At 42.8% G+C, this 23058-nt stretch overlaps 2 protein-coding genes across 3 annotated transcripts in view; one reads left to right on the top strand and one right to left on the bottom strand.

Annotated features, from left to right (window-relative positions):
• Positions 1 to 810: 810 nt before the first annotated feature.
• Positions 811 to 5284, bottom strand: smg8 (SMG8 nonsense mediated mRNA decay factor). Its single transcript, XM_076101242.1, has 5 exons — positions 4536 to 5284; positions 3511 to 4414; positions 3228 to 3373; positions 2205 to 3107; positions 811 to 1870 (listed from the first exon to the last, which is right to left on the bottom strand). The coding sequence occupies exons 1-5, from the start codon at positions 5202 to 5204 to the stop codon at positions 1658 to 1660; spliced, it is 2835 nt and encodes a 944-aa protein (XP_075957357.1). The 5' UTR covers positions 5205 to 5284; the 3' UTR covers positions 811 to 1657.
• A 1264-nt stretch (positions 5285 to 6548) lies between these two features.
• The window catches only part of ppm1e (protein phosphatase, Mg2+/Mn2+ dependent, 1E), a 37565-nt gene continuing 21055 nt past the window's right edge, over positions 6549 to 23058 (top strand). The window contains exons 1-2 of one of the 2 annotated variants that reach the window (XM_076101245.1): positions 6549 to 6782; positions 6903 to 7096. In XM_076101245.1, coding sequence (XP_075957360.1) covers positions 6912 to 7096 — 185 coding nt within the window. In that variant the 5' untranslated portion in view covers positions 6549 to 6782; positions 6903 to 6911. Of the gene's footprint in view, positions 6805 to 6902; positions 7097 to 23058 lie in introns of both variants that reach the window. The other variant, XM_076101244.1, reaches the window with a different exon arrangement.

Raw genomic sequence — 23058 nt, 5'->3', positions numbered from 1 at the left:
TTAAAAAAACAAAAAAAAGGAAAATAAAAACAGAATTTCCAAGATTAAAGTTTTAAATTATAGAGAAAACTGAGGCTCAACCTCATCACATCACAGACGCCACTGCTAGTCGTGTATTACTATTATGAATGGAAGTGTATGGTGTGCAAACAATGAGGCGGTGAACACGTTTTAACCATAACAATGTTCAGTAAACATTGAATGTTTCTTTAAATTTTGACCACTGGTTGTTTGACTTTATGACCTTGTATCAGTCGTCTTAGCTTTATTAACCTCATTCTTATTACCCACATTCCTGAAGGCTCAGTGTGTGTGTGTGTGTTACGCAGGTAAGAGATCACTAATTGAGTTCCTTGTTCCTTTGACTTTACCTACCAGTAAGAAGGAACATGATTCATAAATCACGAGCTGTATCTTAAACCTACCGCTGCAGTCTGGTGGGTTTAATATCAAAACATATTCATTATGAAATGCTTATTTTTGTCAATGCGTCATAGAGATAGATTACAGCAGCACACCACTTACAAGTGTAAATATTTTTGGAGTCTATCAAATGTTTCATGTAAAGTCAGATTGTTACTTTTCAGCATTTGTGTTTAAATCCTAAATTTGACAGTAAAGTGCTGCTGTGAGAACTCTGTGGAGTTGTAGTTACCCAACATGTGACCTCTAATGGTTTAGACTTTAAAAGTGTTGTTTTTCTACATCTATCAATGACGAGGCGGTTTAACCAAGATGAAGGAGTCCAACATCATCTAGTGGACAACATGTATAATGCACTATATGACGCTGATAATAAACAAGAACCTCTGAGAAAGAACGACAAACACTTGATTTTATTTACATTCTCCAGCCCCCAGTGTATCAGGTACGTCTGTCTAAGTAGTAGTAGTACACACGTGTTGTACCTTCTCTAAGGATGTGTTTAACTACATATTCATTCATTATTTGTTTATTTACACCAGTCTACACTTGCTCACAGGAGAAGATATAACGGTTGAAAAATACATTATTATGTGTTTTTATCTGCATACGACTACATTATAGCATGTTATAGATCTTTATTAAATGTTTACGTATTGCTAGTAAATGATATTTGGGGGATTTAAAGTAAAGTGGTGCAGAATACAGATGAGTTCAGACACTCGTCCACAGCCTTTAATTCTTTAGTTCACACTGTGCTGCTGACCTTTGTTTGTTCGAGTACGTCAACAATAAGCCGGTTTGTTTGTTTCAGCCACAAGTCCAAACTGACAAAAAAAAGGTTTTCGGCTCCAGAATGAAGAGCTCTTCCACGTGTGTGAACCTAAAGAACGCTGGCTTGGTGTCCGAGTGTGCCGGGTACACAGAGCTTTATACAAAACCATGACGTAAGCGCTTTAACGTGCATTTCACACGAAAAATTAAAAAAATAAACAAGAGTAACTTGAGCTAAAAATGTAAACTTTAAAGTTTGGATGGCACCACAGAATGTTTTCTTCTTCTGGGAGCAGGAAAGTGAATTTAGTTTGACTTGTGTTGTAAAAGGTGTGTCAGCACATTTAAAGGGAATCCAACCTGATGAGGTCTGATGAGGTCTGATGAGGTTTTGGGGTTCACCTCCTCATCCCGTATCAGGACCTATAAATAAATAAGAAGTTCTTCATACTGTCAGAGCTCACGGTGGCGGGGGGTTAGCGGTCGTGGCCTTCAGGATGGCTCGCAGCACCTTGTGGTTGTTGAGGGGCTGGTTCTCCTTGGGGGGGTAACAGGGGCCGCGATCCGTCGAGTACGAATAAGGGAACCGCAGAACCCAAAAACCGTCAGGCGGCAACACCAAATCTGTCTGCTCCGGGTGGAACACTGGGCAGGGAGGAGGACCGGGCTGCACCTGGAAACACAGCAGAGTACAATTATTTCACTCATACGTCTCTTATTAAAATATGGAAGAAAGAGTTTTAATGACCGTGTATGATCTTTATATCTGAGATAATGAAATCCTCGGGACGTGTAAGTCAAACTGAATCTAAAAATATGTGTTTCATATCTGTGCGTTCAAAGAAGATGAATCTTCAGTGACTTAATTGTCTCCATGAGCTTTCACAAAACGAGGTGCCATGGTGGTCAACCTGAAGGGGAGGGGCTTAGTCTCTCTATATGGTACAATACCTCTAAACTTTAGTTGTTTAGATAACAAAGAAGTCGTAGAAGTGAAGTGGACTCACCTGTGGGTTGAGGGTCACATCCAGAGGGGCGTCAGGCACCACAACAAAAAGGCGAGTCAGCTGGGCGAAGTGAGACTTCAGTCCGCGGCCCTGCGAGGGAGACGGGATGTACAGCGGCATGTCGGTGTTCAACACCCTGGTGGCGGGGTCTTTAGCTCCCCCCGGCCCCAGAACCTTCACGATCTTATCCGGCCCGCAGCTGATGAAGCGTCTCCCCCGGACGTCCTCGTACTCGAACCCCACGAAGATGCGAGCCACGTCGTCCCTCCTGCGGCTCCGGCCGAGCCCGCCGGTGCTCCCCCGCTTCCCCACCAGGGTCTTGTTGGGGGCCGGCCACGAGGAGGTGCCTCCGTCCAACGGCTCCGTCAGTCCCGTGTTGTCCTCCTCCGACCGAGAGCGGATCACCAGGTCCCACGGCAACAGGAAGGAGGAGCCGGGTAGGAAGCCCGGCTGTTCCAGACCCGTGTGGCAGTTGTAGGACTTGGCCGGGCCCAGTTTGACCAGCGACCAGCTGGAGAACTTTGGGAGCAGACCTTTGGGGCAGCCAGAGTGCATCATTCCCGGGAGGTACTCCACAGTGGAGGGCTGCCGGTCCACGAGGCTCGGCCTCTTCTGGACTTGTGTTTCGGTTCCTTCTCCGTCCCCGTAGGGCCCCAGGCTGTCGGTGGACTGGCCCAGGCTGAGAGCCAGGCTGAGGCTGGTGTCCGGGGGCGTGTGGCTCTGGGTGGTGCTCGGCTCCTTCAGCTGCTCCGCCTCGCCGGACACCGACGCCAACGCCAACGCCGGCGCCTCGCTCGGGGGTTCCTGAGCTTGGTTGCAGGCCGGGGCCGGGTCGGGGGTGCTGGGCTGGAACACGGGGAACTCGATCCGCTCCAGCTTCCCGCAACATTTCTCCTCCAGCAGCTGATCAGGAAGAACATGTTACACATACAACATACTGTTCCACTGTCGACTCAATGTGTTTCTCTATTTCATCCTTTAGCGGAAAAAGTAAATATTTAATTAGGTAAATGTAGCCCTCACCTGGTAGAAGTCATAATTAGCCCCCTGGACGTCAAACGGATCCTCGCGTGGAGCCTGTTTCCTGCCACAGTTACAGGAGCTGGTGGAGCGCCCCCTGCTGTTGTGGTTCAGGATGGGCGGGTTGCGATCCATGTCCGTCTTCTCTCCTGCAGAGAAGTCAGATTTCATGCGTCTGTGTTATTGATTTCTATTATCCTGACTCCCTTTGAATACAAATAAATATTATTTAATGCTTCATTATCTCGGTCTAAATCCAGAATACAAAGCAGCAGAAAGAGTTCACCTGGCTGAGGCAGCAGGTGGAACTTGTGGACGCAGTGTTGGTCGGTCAGGCTGCGCTCCTCACACAGCTGGTGGCCGTTGCTCCAGAACTTGTAGCAGTCCTCGTGCAGCTGCAGAGCGTAGCGCTGGAAGGCCACGCCGCGGGCGTGCTGGCTGTACACCCGCAGAGCCTGCGCCAGCTGGTTCTTGTGCACCGTGGTGGTGTAGTTGTGGGGGAGGTTGGACTGGTAAGCGCTGTGAGCCAGCGGCAGAGCTTTCTGACACCTGTTCTCAGAGAACTTTGTGTCAGCGTCCAGAAAACCCTCCAACACCTTCAGCTGGCCTTGCACCTTGGAGGCCAGCTCCACTATTTCTTCCTCTGCGTCGCCGACTAGGACTTGGTGGAGCTTCGAGGCCACCTGGACCCACTTGGAGTAGGTCGGCAGCTCAAAGTGCGACGGCTGCGGGTTGCGGCCGACGCTGTCGTCGAAGCCTTTCTTGGTCAGCACCAGCTCGACGTGCTGCCAGAGGAACTCCTTCAGGCTGCAGTCCACCAGCTGACCGCCCATCAACACGCTGGCCGGGTCTCCGCCGCAGCCGGGCTGCCGAGCCGACCGCCGCATCTGCTGGTAGCGCCTCGGCCCCGACACCACCGGCGTGGAGTCCGGTTCAAGCAGGGCGCAGTTGGACCGCAGCTGGCCGAGCAGGGAGCCCACGGGGTCCTCGTCCGCCGCCGGGATCACGTACACAAAGGCCTGGTTGGCGGGCACGGTGAACAGGCAGTTGCTGCTCTGGTTGGTCAGGACTCTGCTTTTACGGAAGATGCGGTAAATCTGGTCCTCCAGCGCGTGCTGCAGCCGCCTCCTAGGAGAGTGCTTTTTGGGCTTGTCAGGGTTTCCTCCAGACTCTGAGCCGTTTGCAGAGACCTTTGGGACAAGAAACAAAAAGCAGTGTCGGTTAAATTCATATGAAACACAAACAGTAACAGCTGCAGTAGTGACAGTGTTTATAAGCATGTAATTTAAACATTATAAAGACACCACAGACCTTCAGAGAGCCGTTCATCTGGAACACGAAGAGCAGACGCGGAGGACACGGCCGACAGTTCACCTTCCACTCTTTGGACACCGGACAGTCTTTGATGGCAGCTCGGATCAGAGGCAGCACCTTCTGCCGCAGGGCGTCCAGCGCTCTGAAGAGACGGTCGTGGGTCACGTCAAAGGTCTGGTTCGGGTGCACGAGCAGGAGCACGTGGCACACGGAGAACAGGTAGAGCAGGTGGAGGCAGTGCTGTCGGTCCAGACCCGTCCACACGTCGTGCGCGTCCGAGTGGGCCGCGCCGGCGCTCAGAGACTCGCAGGCCAGCAGCAGCTGCCGGCTGTCGCACACGGAGGAGAGCAGCAGGTACAGCACGCGAGTCTCCTGGTGGTAGAAAGCCCGGATGTTGCCGTCCTCCGGTCCGTCGTCGAACAGCGAGAAGATGTGTTTGTCCGCCAAGTTGTTGAGGATGGTCTCCTTCTGCGGGCCGGGCTGCATCGTGCTGCTTTTACCGAAAACACCGACGACACACAAGCCGTCGTCCCGGTACTGGGCGTCCTCCTGGAGGTCCGCCTGAAGCAGAGCCCCCATACTCACCGGGAAAGTCATGTTCGCTTCCTTCATGTTGGAAGATGCGGCGCGGGTTGGGGGGGGGAATAAAAACAACGACGCACGCATTTCCGGTTTCGCAGACTAAAATGTCCGAGTAGATGCAACGTTTGTTCTTCTTCTTCTTCTTCTTCTTCTTTTTTGAGGTTTATTCGCGGTTGGTAAACAATGAATTGGTGCTTTATCGCCACCAACTGGTATGGAGTGTATATCAGGATGTCTAGTACTTATATTTTATAAAATAAAATAAGAAACAAAAAAAAAATGCAACGTTTGTTTTAATGTCCCCCTGTTGTTGTAAGAAGTCAATTATATTCAATTAAGTAAATGTAGCAGTGCAACAGCGTAGGAATAATAAGTCCAGCATTAGGAAAACGTTTTTATGTATCATTAAAATGTATTAAAAATTACCACATTAACTTTTAGCATTTGTATACCTTTATAAACTGCTAATTGAAAAGCAAAATTGCTGTCAAACTATTTTCTCTCAGACAATAAATTGACTAATTGTTCCAGTATTACTGCACAAACATTCTGCACAGTGACGGTCAAACAATAAGAAACACACATTCTTGAGTGGAGGGACTTTAAATGTGTCAACGACTGAAATCGACTTTTATGTCTTAGAGGGGAAGGAAAAGGTTCTGACATCCAAATATTTTCCAGACATGTGTCACCAGACAAATTCAAAATACAGCAGACCGACTTCCACTTCTGTGTTGATATAGACATTTCAAACCATCATGCTCTTCATCAGTTATTCAAGACCTTCAATGCTGCAGCTAAAAGCCTTTGAGACAGGTCACATGATCAGTTACTATATATATCCCCTCTGAAATGAAGCAAACTCATTTGTTAAAATCCAGAATATGACTGGAAGCCACATTGACTCCAGTATCAGGTAAAGTATTACACTTTGTTTGAGGAATGCAAGAAGATAATTAAGTTATCTTGAAACTAAAGTATCTACAATTCAGTTGTACTAATCCAAAATGTGAATTGTGGTTATTTCCATTTAAATTGTGACTAACATATCTTTTAGTTTTGACCATAATTAAAAATTATATATAGTATACATATACATATATATATATATTGTAGAATTCTAGTTATTTACATAGGCTACAATACTTGAGTAATGGTAATTACATCATGTACTGTTGCATTTCATTTACATACATTTTAAATAAAGCTTGTAATGTAATAAATTGTGGACCTATTTTTGTGAGTGTGACATTTTACTCACATATTATATATATATAATATTTAAATAAATACAGTTTTGGTTTGACGTCATAAACAGCCCTCCTTCGTGCCTCCAAAAAAAACTAAAAACAAAAAAAACCTCTCACACGTCAGGAGGAGGGAGCGTTAACGTGCGCGTTCACGACCTGCATGTATAGAGCCTCCGCTTTCCCTCTGACGTCACCGCCGTCTGACGATCATTCGCGAAATCCCCGATAACGCGACGCGCGCTCCCGCCCCATGCTCTGAATGGGGGGTCTCTCAGTCCAGCTCCTGACAGCGAGCCCATAGTCCAGCAGTGATAAACCGGAGACGCCAACGACGGTCCGCGCATCCAAGACGCACCGCGGTCAGACGCAGACGCACCGCCGGTTATAGCCCAACGAGTCACCTGCTCCACCGGTAATAGTCCACGTTCATTCAGGTAGTGTGCTCGTGCACCCGACAGTCCCAACTAGTTCGGTCCAGAGTACCGACTCTTCTTAAGTGTTCTGACGGGCGGAGCTGTCTCTGTCTGTCCAGGAATGAGAGATGATGGCCGGCTCTACAGCAGAGGAGAAAACCTTCCGACGTTTCCTGGAGCTCTTTCTCCGGGAGATGAGAATGCCTCTGCAGGAGAGCGACCCGCCGCCGATGCGCCCGTTGTCGGACCTGGTGACCGAGGACGAAGTGGAGGGGGAATGCCTCGACCTGTGTCTCCAGCACCTCTACAAATAGTTAAGTGTCCACTTTTCTTTCTTTTTTTAAAATGCCATGGCATGTAGTTGTGTACCGTGTTGGTGTCATGTATATAAAATAAAATAAAATAAAGTCACTGTAGCAGTTTACACGGTGCGTGTTTTGACCGGGTCCACATCAGATAATCCGGGTGTCTTCATGCCATGCTGGGTGTGTCCAACACCAAGTTTAGTCAAGTGTCTCTACTGAAACATGAGGAATTAAAGATAAAACACAAGTTAAACGCGACCCAGGGTCGTGTGGTATTATTCTGTATTATAATAATTTAATAATAATTACAAATGTGCGTGTACAGTGCCTCCTTTATTTAATGTCGGTGCTGGAAGGTGCACAAAAGGTGAACCCCTGTTTTTTTTTGTTTTGCGTAACAGCACTACGTCACGATGGTGTAGGAAGCCATCGCCATCACCGCTGAGCGCGTCTTCATGCGGGCTAAAAATAACCACAACCGGTTACACGTTATTAGCCTCAATCGTTATAGACTCTTCAAATTCCAGAGACACAGACGGAACCGTCCCTGCATTTTTTTCTTTTCTGGAAATAATTCCAGCTCATGACATTTTGTTTTATTGCACATCAGTGTCTATAATGCATACAGACAAATGCATATAAAAATAAATATAAAATGATGCTGTGCTTATGATTTGAATGAGTTAATCTCTTCAGAATCTAGTGTTTTAGACGTGATAGCCTCACAGAGTTGAGAGAGAGAGAGAGAGAGAGAGAGAGAGAGAGAGAGAGAGAAGAGAGAGAGAGAGAGAGAGAGAGAGAGAGAGAGAGAGAGCTCTGCTGCCTGGCCTGGTTTTTTGAAATCTAAAATAGGTGCAGAAACTGTGCTGATGAAGAACGAGGTGGAAGGACTCATTCTAGGGCACCGAAGTGGCAACGGGGACTGCTACTCGCATGTACGAATTACAAATGACTTCTTGAAGGCCAGTTTTGCCACGCAGAGCTCATGCCTGCGACTCCGAAAAGGTCAGGATGAGCTCCAGCAGGGATGGAGAGAGCATATGTTTCTGTCAGGTGCTTTTCATATCCTTTATTTTCTCCAATAAAAAGGTGGAGAGCCGACCTGTTTGGAGGAGCAGCCGGTATCAGTGTTTTAATTCACTGCGTATTCGTGTCGTCTTGGTCTCAGATTTGTCCAGGTTTGATTGGCTGGTGAAATATATATATATATATATATATATATATATATATATATATATTCATATATAAGGTCATTGAGCATTCAACATTCTCGCACACAGCTTCCCCTCCCCCTCACCATGCTGTGCTGACAGCAAGCACGCATTCCTGTTTACCGCCGATGACAGTGGAAGAAATTTAATATATTTTTTAAGGTTTTGTATTGAAACATGTTTGGTACATTCAATATAAAAGGTTTATTGTGTCCAGTCTTGATTTTAGGTTGTCTTTACAAATAGATGTTATTTTTGTTTTGTACATGAAGAACAAAAGCTGTACAATGGTTCAACCAGACTGAAACAACTGAAAGAGCAACAGTTTAATAGGAATAGAAGAAATAAACCAGATTCAAACAGGTTGCGTTTCTCAATAATGCAGCGTATGACGAGCTGGAACGTTTCGGCAATTTCGCCGTCACCATCTTGCAATACAGCCGTCGCCATGTTGTTTTTTTCTGCAACCGATGAATGTAAGTTACCATATTTAAAATACGAAGGAGTGACGTAGAGACGTCGTATACGGGTCTGGTAGAGACCTGTCAATCACCGTGTAGCCCCGCCCTAAAGCATCCCCTGCTTTATGGTCTGTTTGACTCTAAATGGACCATAATTTACTAAATGAACATCATGCTGTATTGAAGAAGACCTGAAACTAGAGATTGAGACCATAAACTCATGTTTACAATGTTTACTGAGGTAATAAATCAAGAGAGAAGTAGAGTCATTTTCTCATAGACTTCTATACAACCAGAGGAGTCGCCCCCTGGTGGTCACTAGAGAGAATGAATCTTTAAGGACACTTTCGCATCAGCTTCACTCGGCAGAAGTTGACTCGCTGTTGACTACTGCAAATCATTTTTCAGACATATGGTCCCATGGTTCTCAACCGAAAAGGGCTTAACCTCTCTATGGCGGCTTCTGATGAGGTTGATGTAGATGCTGCAACAGCATCAGTTACATCAGAACTGAAGAGTATTTCTTCATTGGAAAAAGAGCAAAGAACGACAGTGAAGGCTTCAGTGAAGAGGTTCCAATGACGGCTTCTCAGGTGGTTCACCAGCCATAGTGCAGGTTGCCAGATACAGCTGTCTCTGCAGAGGCACGATGGTATCAAACCTGGCAACCCACGGTGACCATAACTCTTCAGAAAGCTGAACACAGTCACCGCTGCCGGTCTGTTTGTTTTTGAACAAGAAATAGCTCTAAAACAGCTAAGTGGTGATACAAATTTGAGGTACTTGTACTTGCCCCCGGACCTTGAATAGTATAAGCGGTTACAGATAATGGATGGATGTACTTTACTTGAGTGTCTCCATTTTCTGCTACTTCATAATTGGGGGATGTTATAGTTTTTACTTTATTACATATATCTGAAAGTTCAAATCAACGGTTACTCTGCAGATTAAGATTTTACATACAAAACAAATTATCAATTTATAAAATATATTAAGGATAAAGGAAATAAAGCAGTCGAAATTAGCTCCACCTCAACCAGCTACTACACTAAAATAATATAAATAATAATTTAACATCTCAAAAGGAGGCATCTAGCATAATAAATACTCTCGATAGATTCAATACATTTAATTGATGATGCTTTTGTACTTTTATTTTGTTCTTATGCAGGACCTTTACTTGTAATGGAGTATATTTCACACTGTGGCACTTCTACTTTTACTTAATTAAAGGATGAGAGTACTTCTTTTACAACAAATATATATTCTTTTTCTTTAATCAAATCTCTGGGCTCCCTGACAAGTACAAGCCTTTATATGTTGAACAAAGCAGAAACATGTCACCATTAAGTGGATAATCAGAGTGGTGTAATATCCGTGTTGCTCCTGCTCCTCACCAGGTTGTCTCAGTCATTTAAAATGGAGTCGGTCCAATCTGGCTTCGTCAGACGGTCATTAGCCAAACTCACCAAAATAACTGTAGCTCACTGCTGAAGTAAAATGTCCCTCTGTCTCCGTTTCCTGGCCAAGGAAGCATCTCGTACAGTACATTTGGCTTGTTGGAGTCTATGAATCGCTCTCTGGAAGCCGTCCATGGAGCAGTTTATCTTAAGAGACCCTACCAGGAGCTGGACGTTACAGCTGCTCACAAGGTCAAAATGGGCACTCAAGTTTTGCTGCTTTATGTACACAGAATTACACAGAATTACATCGTTTTGAGGTTTTGGGGATTTTGATATGATGCTACAGGAATGATCCTAAAATCATGAGGAACACTGCCCCCCCTCTGGAACAACAAGATAATGTGTCACATGTTGACGTTCAAGTGACACATAGATTATGACTCTTGCTCTTTAAATCTTGTAGTGTGACATTTTATTGCAGAGTAATAAAAGCCTGCAGACCGATGGATGTGAGGAGAGGCTCAACGAAATGTCAGACTTCTACACGGCAGATCGCCGTTTGTTTCCAACCGACAATCGACTTTGGCTTTGACCACAATTCACCCGTTCAGAGAGAAGCAGACACACAACACAATATGTGTTTTTGAAGTTTATATCCAGGATGTCAAACTGATTCATCAGTGTGAACATGTTTAAAAAGATAAAGATAGAAGCTAAAGCTACAGATTAGCTACAATGTAAAAGTGAACCACCTGGAGATCGAGACAGAAGACAATGAAATGTGTTTCTGTAAAGTCGGGTAGGTCTTTATTCACTGTTACAAGCACTAAAAAGCTAAAGCAGCATGTGTAGACATTCAGTATACCTGCTAACACTATTGAAGGATGCGCTAACGATAGCTAATGATGTGCTAATGTTAGCATTAGAGGTTTTTGCATAGAAACCTAACATTTTAGAAATGTTTATTTCCTTCCAACCTCTCCAGATAAAAACTATCAGTATTCCACAACGTTTAACTAGGACGAGCTCCAAATCCACTAAAACCAGAATATATGAAACCATTGATGAGAGTCTACGAAGCAGAGACGGATAGCTGTCGGAGCTGGCAGATGCTACGCTATGATTAGCCAGGCTACTGTTGTAGGGCGGGACTTAGCGGATGGTCAATGAAAATATATAATGGGATATAAAAAGTATTGCATGAGAGTCTATGGAGACGAGCCGGATAGTTGTCGGACCCTGGTCAGAGCTGGACGATGCTACGATATGATTGGTCAGGACTTAGCGAAGGGTCGGTTGTTATAGAACCTTAATACAGTAGGTATTTAACCCAAAATATAATTCTCCCTAGTTAGAATAGATCTAGGTTGATGATGATAATATGGCAACGTAAGAGAGGTCATTTTAAGGGTGCCTTGTGCATTGGTATCACTCCGAAATCCCAGTTATTGCAGGTTTAACCGAGTATATTTCATGATGTTTGTCTAAACAAACCTTGTAAGATCAGAAACCAGACACTGGACCTTTCTGTTGAACGGACAAACTGTCAACATCTATTAGAGCTCACATGAAGAAGAAGACGAAGAAGAAGCAGCTGATCTCACGGATTTCAGTGCCGTCGTGAGTCAAACTCAGACTCGTTAAAAGGGAACTACTGATCAAGTATCAACCTTCATTCAAGAGCTGATACGCGACCGAATGCATCACTCATGCTGTTGTTAACATGGCGGCCGGCTGCCAGTTAAAGCTGTCGTACATGTCGAGGAGGTCTGATCCCTCCTGAACACCTCTTTACAGTATATAGCTCAGTTGTCAGGGTAACATCCCAGGTGTCCTTGCACAGTAATAATGGTGTTTTTGTAGTCGGTCTGAATGCGGCGTTCTTCATGCTGTATGTGACAGTTTGATAACAGGGCTTTAGACCACAGCAGAGCTAAAGAAAGCAGTACACCAGGTTCTTTAGAGTTTGTGCTGCTTAGAGTTGGGAAAATATGGCAATAAATACAGAGTTTTTAATAAGTCAAACATCAGAGATTTCTATCTAACTGTTCCTTTAATGTCTCTGTTCTTCTTATTAAAATTGGGTTGTTGCAATGACATATTTATGGCGATTAGTGTGTCAAATACTGAGATATGCAATACCCAAGCTTCACCACTGATCTTTTCTTTGATATCTTACTCTCAGAATTAAATAATAACCATGTTTTTCTACAAACCCTTTTATTATTTAACAACAGTCTTTGGTTTTTTGCCTTTATTAGAGAGACACAGTAAAGAGATTACTAATAAATGCCTGACGAAATATTTCACACAGTTTATCAAGGCTATTAAGCTGTGGTTGTAAACGATGTAGTGCGCTAGCTAACTAGCCAGTTGTCCGCTAATTAGCTTACCAGCTAACTAATTCCACCATGCTTTAATGCTACACTGGTTACAGAAATTGAGGCAAACAAAGTTGTCCCTCATCTGGTGTTTCCTAGGTGGATGAAGCATTAAGTTGTTAAATTTTACTAATTTTCTCTGGCTCTCTCTCTCTACTTCACAACATTTATGTGGCGGCTTTAGTTACTTTACAAATTACGATTGGCTGCTTTTCCTTTTAATAATGTTAATAATGTTAATGTCTTAGTAATAATGTTGAGGTTTGGACTTAAACACTTTGAAGGTGTCACTTTGGACTCTGGGTAATTTTGACACCATTTCTCACCATTTAAGACTTTTTCTTTTACAAACAATCAAACGATTAATGGAGAATATAATCAACAGGTTAATCCATAATGACAATTATCAATTAATAGTTCAAAATTAGCTCCACCTCAAACAACTACAACAGTAAAGTACTACTTTTAAATTAATGCATGAGTAATACTAATCTTATGATAGAATGTATAATATCAGAATGCCAGGAGACATTTACATTTCCCTGATTATACTTACATACTTTTAATCAAGTAACATTTTCAATGCAGGACTTTTACTTGTAGTGGAGTATTTTCACAGTATTTTAAGTACTTGTACGTCAGTAAAAGGATCTGAATACTTTCTTCTTGGTATTAAAACAGTATTGAGCTTATCCCAATTAAAACATAACGGTGAGAAAACACTGATGCTGGCAGATTTAAAATAAAATGATGAGTTCATGACGTCAGATTAAGGAGGTTTTTTGTCGGCGTTGGGAGGGAAAACCTGCAGACACGTGGGCCTCAGACGATCACGGATGAGAACTTTTGCTGCGTCTTGAAGCAGGCTGACGGTGTGAGTGTGTGCGTATATGTTTGTGTGGTGGCCAGCATCCTACATGGCTGTCTACTGTAGCTGTTGAGAGTAATGATAGTTGGAGGCAGCAGCTCTGGTGAATCATCCCAACGTGTCATTAGTTTGTCTCTGGGTTGAACAGCTAATAATAGACTTCTGCAAGAAGAGAGATCCCCTCTGTGTCTGTGAGTGTGTGTGTGTGTGTGTGTGTGTTAATGGGGGGCGGGTGAAGCTCTTGGTGTGCTAGTTTGGGGATGTGAACGTAGCTTATGCATGTGTGTGTGTGTGTGTTAAAATGACGCCAGTTAGGTTTTAATCCATTTTGCTCCAGGCAGCTGGGAGTCACATCTGAACAGAAGATGATGCAGTCGACTCCCTTTGAACACTGGGATTTTGAGTGTGTGTGTGTGTGTGTGAGAGAAGGGGTTTATTCCCAAGTATGATTAAAATCATGCTGCTGTGTGAACTAGAATTACCGCCTCCGCCAACCAGTCGTGTTGCAGTTTACATCCGTGTCTGTCCAAAACGTCATCGCTTCATCCTGTTAAGATATTTGTGTGAAATATTGTGGAATTGTTGTGTAAAGAAGAGGGACCGCGATACACCAACAGAGACTCAACCCGGCATCTTGTAGCAGTACGACGGAGATGAATACGAAATTTGAAGAAATTCGCTCGAGGCGTTCTTGAGATATCGTGAGAACGGACGTGAGGTCGCTGTGACCGTGACTGATCAGTTCATCCTAGAGTCTCTTTATAGCTCGATGCTAAATTATTATTTTATTCGCAAAGGATGGAATTATGGATCATTAGAACCATAAGATACTCTCTTCAAAATAAAAGCTGATAACTAGAACCATATAGGGTTCTTCAGCCTTTAGTTCCTGGAACAAACCTTTTGTAAAGGTTCCACCTGAAACCCTTTTAGAGGTCCTAGGACCCAACATAAAGGTTTAATACCTAGCACCATCTGTGAAAGGTTCTACCCAGAACCCCCTATGAGAGGTTCTATAGACAACCCTTGTATGGTGTATTGGTTCCACCCTGAACCCTCTCTGGCGGGTCTATCCAGAACATTTCCACCTTCTAATCTAAAGGTGTTAACCAGAACTCCCCTAGGGGGTTCTACGGAGAACTCTTTAATATCCAAGGGTTTCATTTAGAATCCTAAAGAGGGCAAACCTTGAAGAACTCTTCAAAAAAGGAAGTAACTCTTAAAAAGATCCCTTGAAAACATTTCTTCAAACAAGGGTTCTTTAGAAGGAAATGGGTTCTGGGAAGACCCTCATCTCTTCAGCAAGAACCCGTTTGGAACCCTTTATTCTAAGAGTGTAGCGAGTAATTCCTGCCGGGTTTAATTAGGTTCTTCACACTGAACTATCACATCACTTTCAAACAAAACACCCAATGAGGGAACATCTTTTATGAGGCTGATGTTCATCCCTCCAGTAGAGTTCAGAGACGCTGTTAAGCTGTTATGGAGACTTGTGCCGGACCAAATCCTCACCAAGATATTTAATGTCGGTCGTTAGTTTCTGTTAAACAAACAGCTTTTTACCTCGTATTGATACGAGGGTGAACTGGTTTCACATTCACAGCATTTCAGATTTTCTTAACGCCTCTTAAAAGGCCCCGGAGACGATAAGTACAGAAATTATTCTTTTTTTAGCCGGCAGACCTATTGTGCTCTGAAAGGCCTGAATTTCTTCCTGTAATGAGTGATGCATTCACTCCACAATGGTTTAGATTCTATTAAATGTGACGAATGTGGGTTATTGTTCTAAGACCAGATGATTGCTGCACCTTCTCTCCTGTTACGTAGTTTTAAGTTGGTACCTTGTGGAGGTTTTCACTGCTAGTGGCACTGTGGAACAGTGTGTCTATGAGTTTTATATCACGCATGAGGATGCGGGCGGCGCAATTCACGTCCTGCCATTGATTTCACACTATTCTTACATCCAACAGTTGCTGTGCCATCAAAGTTAGCGGTGAAAAAGAAAAAATGGATGTAAACAAAGCATAATTTAATATAATACAAAAATCGCACATGTTTTATGTAAAAGGAAACACGATCAACAGGTTTGAAAGACCTCAGGGAGCAACGGTGAACAGTAAAGATAACATTTGTTGGTTTACTCTACACCTTTAAGTTTATTAACTTTTAGATTTACCAATTCTAATGTTTACATTGGTGATCAGTACCGGCTAGGGGTCTACACAAAACTCAGTTAACGAAGCCATCGAATGTGCTTTAGCGTATTGGATGTGTTTCCAGTTATTCAAGCTGTCGGTGAAAATGTTATCATTTGTACTAGAGCTGATCGGTCGCTCTGACGTCAGTCGACCAAGATTTCTTTCGTCGATTGGTTGTTGTTTTCATGCTGAATCAGAAACTTATGAGCTCATCTCTGGTAAAAACAAGATTTAAAGTGACTGATTCTTTGTGGAGAAACTCAATTCTACAGTTGTGCCGATTAAATCAACCGCTTGATTAGTCGACAAATTCGTATTAGTGTTAGTTGGCTAAGAATTTCTTGAGTTCGCCATCGTGTGACTGACTCGCGCGCCAATCAGCTTGTTGTGTTAACCTCAGATGCTAAAAAGGGTTTTTTGAAAGTGTTCAGGCAGAACTCACGCTTGTGAACTTTGGATTCGGCATTTTGTGCATCAATTTACATCCAATGTAGATAGTTACAGCCCTGGTATCGACCCTAAAGGACTGATAATGTCGTTCTTTATTCTATTCAGTTGAAATTAACTAAAAAAATACATTTAATGCACAATTTAGTTTGAATAAAGAAACTTCTCGGTAGTCCGACGTCACTGACACTGTTTGTACAGACTGCTGGTGAATTGATCATGACATGAAGAGGAGTAAGAGGGGGAGTTAAATGACAGAACACACACACACACACACACACACACACACACACACACTCAGAGCTAACAGATAGTAATTGAGGGGAGAGCCTTTCTAGACCTCATTAAACAGAAACGTCTCCCGCAGCTGTAGAGAACTAGGGGGTAGATCCAGCTTCCTCCAGCACACGACACACTCAAGTATGTACACACACACACACACACACACACACACACACACACACACACACACACACACACACACACACACACACACACACACACACACAAAAGAGTAAGTGGTTTTCGAGGAGCTGCAGGTGACAGGTGAGATTTAGGATGAAGACTGTCAACTGCAACATGGATTTGTTGTTTTCTTGTCTCACATTGTTCTCTTTGCCCTAACTGGGCTTTTCCCAGTTACTTAAGTGTTATCTTTGTTACGGTAAATGTTCAATATGTTGTTTGCTTTTGCTGCCTTCAATACAACCGAGTGTAAAGTCATAATATATACCCCAGCCTCCCACAGCTACGATATGTTGTATTAAGATGAGCAACATTTCGTTGAACCATTATTAGTCGTGTCCTCTAGTTCGAGGTCGAGCGCCGGCTTTGTTTGGAACAAGCAAAGCCCTCCAGGGCTTAATTAACGAGGACTTCCCTCAGGCCGTCCTGCAGAAAGTAGGATGCTGCACAGCTGGGAGGAAAAAGAGCGCTAACGTCCACCTGCCCACACACACTCTCATCACGCCTACACTCCAGGGGCTGCATTCACACGTAGCTGCTGGTGCATCTCGAAAATAAGTGACCATTTCATCCGTAGTAACACGGAACGATTTGTACAGAATAAAAGCAGTTCAATTAACGAGCAATAAAATCCACTTTTGAGCAGTAAAACAGCATTACATGTGATGACAAAGCCCTCTGCACAAAGCTGATGTCGATTAATGATGAAATGCGTGATAATTAATGAAAAATAGGGATGAGAGATTTATTTCTTAATATAGTGTGAGCGCTATGTACTGATTTTAATCCTTGCTGAAACACGCATGTACTTGTTTTTTGTCCTCAAATATCATTTGTTGTATGTGTTCTCCTTAATTATTTGAAGGTCACATCAAGGCCTGCAGCTTTAGTTTGAAGAGGCATCTCTCTGTGTGTGTTTGCATGTTTCCTGTAAATAACAACATGATTATTAATCTGGGGACTGTGTCGTCTCTTATGAACCGCTGGAGCTGGATAACATGCCTTAGTTACAGAGGAACTGTGTTTTTATCCCTCACGTCCCACCGGAATACTCATTGTTTCCCACTTGTGCACTATTGTCTTTATTTATGATTATGTGACCAAGAAATGGCTCTATGTAGAAGGACTAAAGTTATTCACAAATCATTTTTCAATAAGACTGCTCTAGTTGTAGTGAGTTCTATACAACCAGAGGAGTCGCCCCCTGATGGACATTAGTGAGAATGCAAGTTTAATGCACTTGTCACCAGTATGCGGTTTGATCTCGTTGAGCTTCATATAACCGTTCCTGCTCAATCAAAAACATAATTAATTGTCATTGTTGGCAGGTCGGAAGTGGAGAGAGGTCTGACCTTTTCCGGAATCTGAGGGTGTGATGGTGTTTCCCTGAAGCTTAAGTCATTCTTTTGGGACATTTCATGCCTTTATTAGAGTCGACGGTGGAAACATGACAGGAAATGAGAGACAGAGGGAACTACATGCAACAAAGGTCTCCGACGTTGTGGAACGTAGTGGTTCATTAATAAAAAGAGGTCTATTAGCCTTCAACCAGCAGGATGAAGCTGTATTCATGGTGCACGCTCTCAAGTTTATCTGACAATATGTTCCACTTTTCCTGCTTTATTTAGAACATCAAAAGGTCACGACCCAGACCAGACCCAGCAGACGCTTCGGTAGCAATGTCACAGAGGGATGCACTGTGTGTGTGTGTACGAACCACAGCGATGATCCACAACACAGCCGAGCTCAAAACGAGCAAACGTTAGACGGTTTTTGTCACTTCGCGACAGACAAATCAGCTCATCCGCTGAAGTCCCACATGGACCGTCTCAGAATGAAGTGACCTCCTTTTTTGAGCTGAACTAGTTTCAAAAGACAACGGATACAGCTCTCGTCACACTCAATGCACATTTAAAAAAAACTAAATAAACATGAGGCACCGCTCTTGTAAAAGCTGCCTCTCTCCTCCACACACAAGACATTACAGTGAGCAGACGAAGCTTTAAATTAACGTCGACATATGCGTTTCGACACAGAGAGTGCGTTTGCGTGGCATTTTTTGAAAGTCCTAGTTTTTTTTTCACGCTACCATCTGTCTGTCCACTGTTTAATCAGAGCAATATGAAGCCAGGAGAGTTGATCCCTCTGGAGATATACGTCCTCTGAGGCTTTCTGGGGAGCAACTGTATGGTTTTCTAGAGCAACTCTGAAAACTGAGGCTGCTTGAGGCGAAGTCGGCCTCCTCTTAAAATAAGGTGTTAAAATAAGGTGTTTTTTTTGTGGATTTGAGGCATCCCGTCAATGGAAATGCACACAAAGCAGTCAGTGCTGGAAGCATTGCTAAGGTGCTTCATCTTCAACATGTTTTTTGTTTTTTTTAAACTCCATCTATCCTCGTCCTTGGAAGAATGTTTCTCAGTCCAGTCATCCTTAAAAAAACTTCCTCTCCTCTCTTGCCTCCTGGCTCTGGTCTGCGCTATCCAAGCCTTTGAAATTAGTTGCGGGAGTAATCCCTTAATCAGAGTGTCTCGCTGGGATTACCACAGAAGCCTCAGCGACTGCCCTCCATCACCACTGGCAACTGTTGAGCCTGCAGTATTTCATTCACATCCTCTGACAGCCAGGAAACAGCTAGGATAAACAGTAGCTGTGTTTCCATTCGATCTCTAATCATAAAAAAGGAGCTGTATTTAACATTCAAAGCATTAATTCAGCGTCAAACAACTAGTTGCTGTGTAAACCCTTTAGTGTTAAAACTTTGGCTGTTGTTAGCTCCGTTAGCATCGTTAGCTGAGAACCTCCGGCTCTCCTTAGCCATGATGAGAACCTCTCATATCTTACAAACTTTTAAAATGTTGCACAAAAAATGAATGCAAATTAGGATTGTTTCTCTCAACTGGTTTGGAGCGAATAAACTCTGCTACAGCGTAGTTTGGTCAGAAGTTGGCGCTGTAGGCTACGCATGACCGTAAACCGCCCGTAAACCGCCAGTAAATGAAGTTAAAGGAGAAGAGGTTGTGAACCGTAAACAAAACAAGTTGGCTTGGCTTTCTAAAAATAAAGAGAGGTTTGAAGAAATTTGTTTTAATTCTGGCAAGTTGTATTTGTTCATTCACGTCAGCGTCTATTGGCCGAGTTTCATGCTATCCAAATAAAAAGACAAGCATTACCACGTAATGGAAATATGCCGACAGTAGAAACAATTGATCATTTATGAACTATTTGACTCTAAATGGACCATAATGTACTAAATGAACATCATGCTGTATTGAAGAAGACTTGAAACTAGAGATTGAGACCATAAACTCATGTTTACAATGTTTACTGAGGTAATAAATCAAGAGAGAAGTAGAGTCATTTTCTCATAGACTTCTATACAACCAGAGGAGTCGCCCCCTGATGGTCAGTAGAGAGAATGCAGCTTTAGGAGACTTCAGCATCGGCTTCACTCTGCAGAACAGGAGGTTAGGGCCAGATTGTTCTCCCCTCAGGTGGACGTGTTCTCCACAGTATGACGCATTGCCCTCTGTCTCTATATCCTCCTCCAACTGGGGAGTTAAAACTGTCCCAGCATGCACTGTGGCGAGGCCAGAGACAGACTCACAGTCATGAGTCTCCTGTTCACCAGAACTTTTAAAGAGGAAGGCCGAGCACCCGGGAGCAAAGCATGCAAATACATGGAGAACATGCAAACTCCAAACAGGAAACAGGAAACTAGAGCCCTCTGGTCGTGTGCTACAAGCTGAGCTATAAAACATAAAGTTGTCTTTCCTTGTGAGGACAAATGTTCGTATATATAAGTCAGCTCTTTGTTCAGAACATATTACAATGAGAGGTATTTTATTCAAACCGTAGAATGGAAAGAATCTCTGGATACATTTTGGTATTATTTAAAGGAGGGGGAGCAGAAGGTGTTCATGGCTCAGTACCAATAATGTTAAACAAGTTATTGTAATTATATTGACTGTTCTTTTATAAAAACTGGAGTTAAACGGGGACTTTTACTTACAGTCCAGTTTTGCAGTCTGTTTATATTCATGCTTTATAACATTGGACTGTAGTGAACGGAGGATCACCGGTCTTTCAGCAGTGCCTCACGTTGACGTCTCTAAAAACAGGCGCCTTAATTAATTTCAACTCTGGAGAGGCCCCATTTTTGGAAGTGCAACGACCTTGAAAAGTGTGCAGTGTCCTCCTTTCCCTCCTCCAGCGTTATGGATCGACTCTTTTTTTATTGGAGCTTTTTCCTCTCTGCTGCTGCTCCGGAGTCTTTTGTTCACACAAGGTGCCCATAATTCAAATGATGAGTCACATGTTTGTGGAGCTGCATGCAAAGTAGTTCTAGTCCAGGATCCCTACCTGTCTGCCCTTGAAAAACTGAATCTGTGGGTGGAGAGAAGGGCAAGTTGAGCTTAAAGCAGAAGCACAAGGTCCAAAGATTTGCAGAGTCTTCGGACTCTTAAAAAACATCTTTATAAGCTTTTTATTTTTGTTCGTTCCGGTTATGTCCGTCTTTCATTGTTCTGTGTTTTATATTGTTACCTATTTTTACTTAATCATTTTACATATTTTCTAACAGGAAGCACTTTGTAAACGTGTATTTTAAATAAATAACGCTTTATAGTAAAGAGTGGAAATGTTAAGGTGGTTACTTCTTTTTTTAAAATATCCGAGTAGTGGAAAGATTAACAAAGATGGTTCTGATGATAAAAATGCCTGGAGTCTGGCATGTTTATTGTTTTGCACGTGAATAAATTATAATATAATGTCCAAATTAAATATTTATCAACACACTTCAACATGCGTCACAGAGCGTTGGACTGGAAAAGGTTTTTTGCCGATGGGAGCTGGAGCCGATAAATACCCGTCACTGCTGCAGAGATATTTTGACTGTAACGTTCTCACTGAAGACAAAAGCCAGATGTTCGTGGGTGTTAGTGCTTTGTGTTTAGTGGGAAAGGAAGCAGGCTGATGAATGTGTAGAAAGGTACAAGTATCTTTGGACAGTAACTGACTCTAAAGGGACCTTTGGGAAGAATTTAGCGTTTGTTTTGTCTCAGTGATAAAAACCACGATGACCCTGTTTTATTGGATCAATCTTGTCGTGTCATAATTTGGCAACCTCACTAAAATAAAACCCAAAAATCTCTAAACTAACTTGTCAAGTTGAGTCTCAACTAGGGATGTTATTATTACACCACTTAATCGTTAACCTACAATAATGATTGTGAGTTAGGAGTTCTAATAACTGACATTATTTTTGATACTGTGATGTTTTAAAATAACGGTCCTTAAATCAATGCATTTGTGTATTCTAGTCAGCACACATGCAGGATGAGAGGTTTTTAAAGATGAAAGATGACACAGAAAAGCTTCGCAAATTTAAAATGCACGTTGAAAATGTGATTAAAATGTCACAGATGAGAACTAACAATAATCAAATAACTAAAACGTGACGACGACTAAAACTAGTGGCAGAATTAACACCGTTGACTAAGTTTCTAGACATGTTTTAATAATATAGTTACATGTATACAATCTTTAGTCTTTTATGTGAATAAAGCTGGTTCTGGTTCAGTGCTGAGCATCAAAGCCAGACTCTAAAACACTGAAAGGTTACATAAGAAATGAGCTGCTTTCAATGATTTTAATTACAAAGTAAGGATTTTAAATTGAGTTTGTTAAGCATTACGGGGTCGAGGTTACACTTATTCAGGAGACGTTTCTTAACAGCTGTTTGCTGTCAGTGTGCAGCGAGCAGTTCACAATCGACCGTCATCTTCATCCTCCGAGCAACTTCATACTCCGTTTAGAACAGATGGTCGGGATCACGGCAGCACGTTGAGCCTTGAAGTGACATTTCTTTTTGCACTCAAACATTTCCCTTTTGACAGCCTTGAAGGAACTCTTTTGGCAGCGGTGAGCTGGACGTATCAAGGTGTGATAAATGATAAATGAGTCAATTACAGAGGAGATGTTTTTCACCAACATGGCTGCAGCAGAGAGGAGGAAAAATAGAGGTGTGCAGGTCAAGGAGGATGATATTCTTTACTTTTGTATGTCAATTAAACCCAAGAAAAGACCAAAAATGATTTTTTAAATAAAGCTGAATTTATTGAAACTGATGGTCATAACATAAACCTAAAGGACAACTATGTTGTAAGATAGAGAGTCCTGTGTTTCTGTCTCAAGTAACGTTGAGGATATTGTTGAAATGGAAAATAGGAAAAAAGTTAAAAAACACTTCAGGAGGCAGAAAGAACTTTACTGATTTAGTTAAAAGAAAAGAAAAACAACTCTAAAATCCACTGTGCACAACCTGCCCCGCACCAAAGGGCAGACAATCACAATTAGCAACTAGCTGGTTCATAGAATTGCTGACTTTTAGAGGGTTCGTCTGATATCTTACGTAAAAATTACTTATTTTTCCTACAAAAGTCCAGCATACAGTCTTTTCAAAATAAACTTCCATCCTCACAGGAAACAACTTAGGTAGATCGTGGTTTGGTTTAAAACAATTATGAAAGTGACGTTAC

Source organism: Anarhichas minor, unplaced genomic scaffold, assembly GCF_050575085.1.
Source record: "Anarhichas minor isolate MPS153535 unplaced genomic scaffold, ASM5057508v1 ptg000027l, whole genome shotgun sequence".
NCBI lineage: Eukaryota > Metazoa > Chordata > Actinopteri > Perciformes > Anarhichadidae > Anarhichas > Anarhichas minor.
Note: the sequence above shows the minus strand (reverse complement) of the source record. Positions and strands in the feature narration are given on the sequence as shown.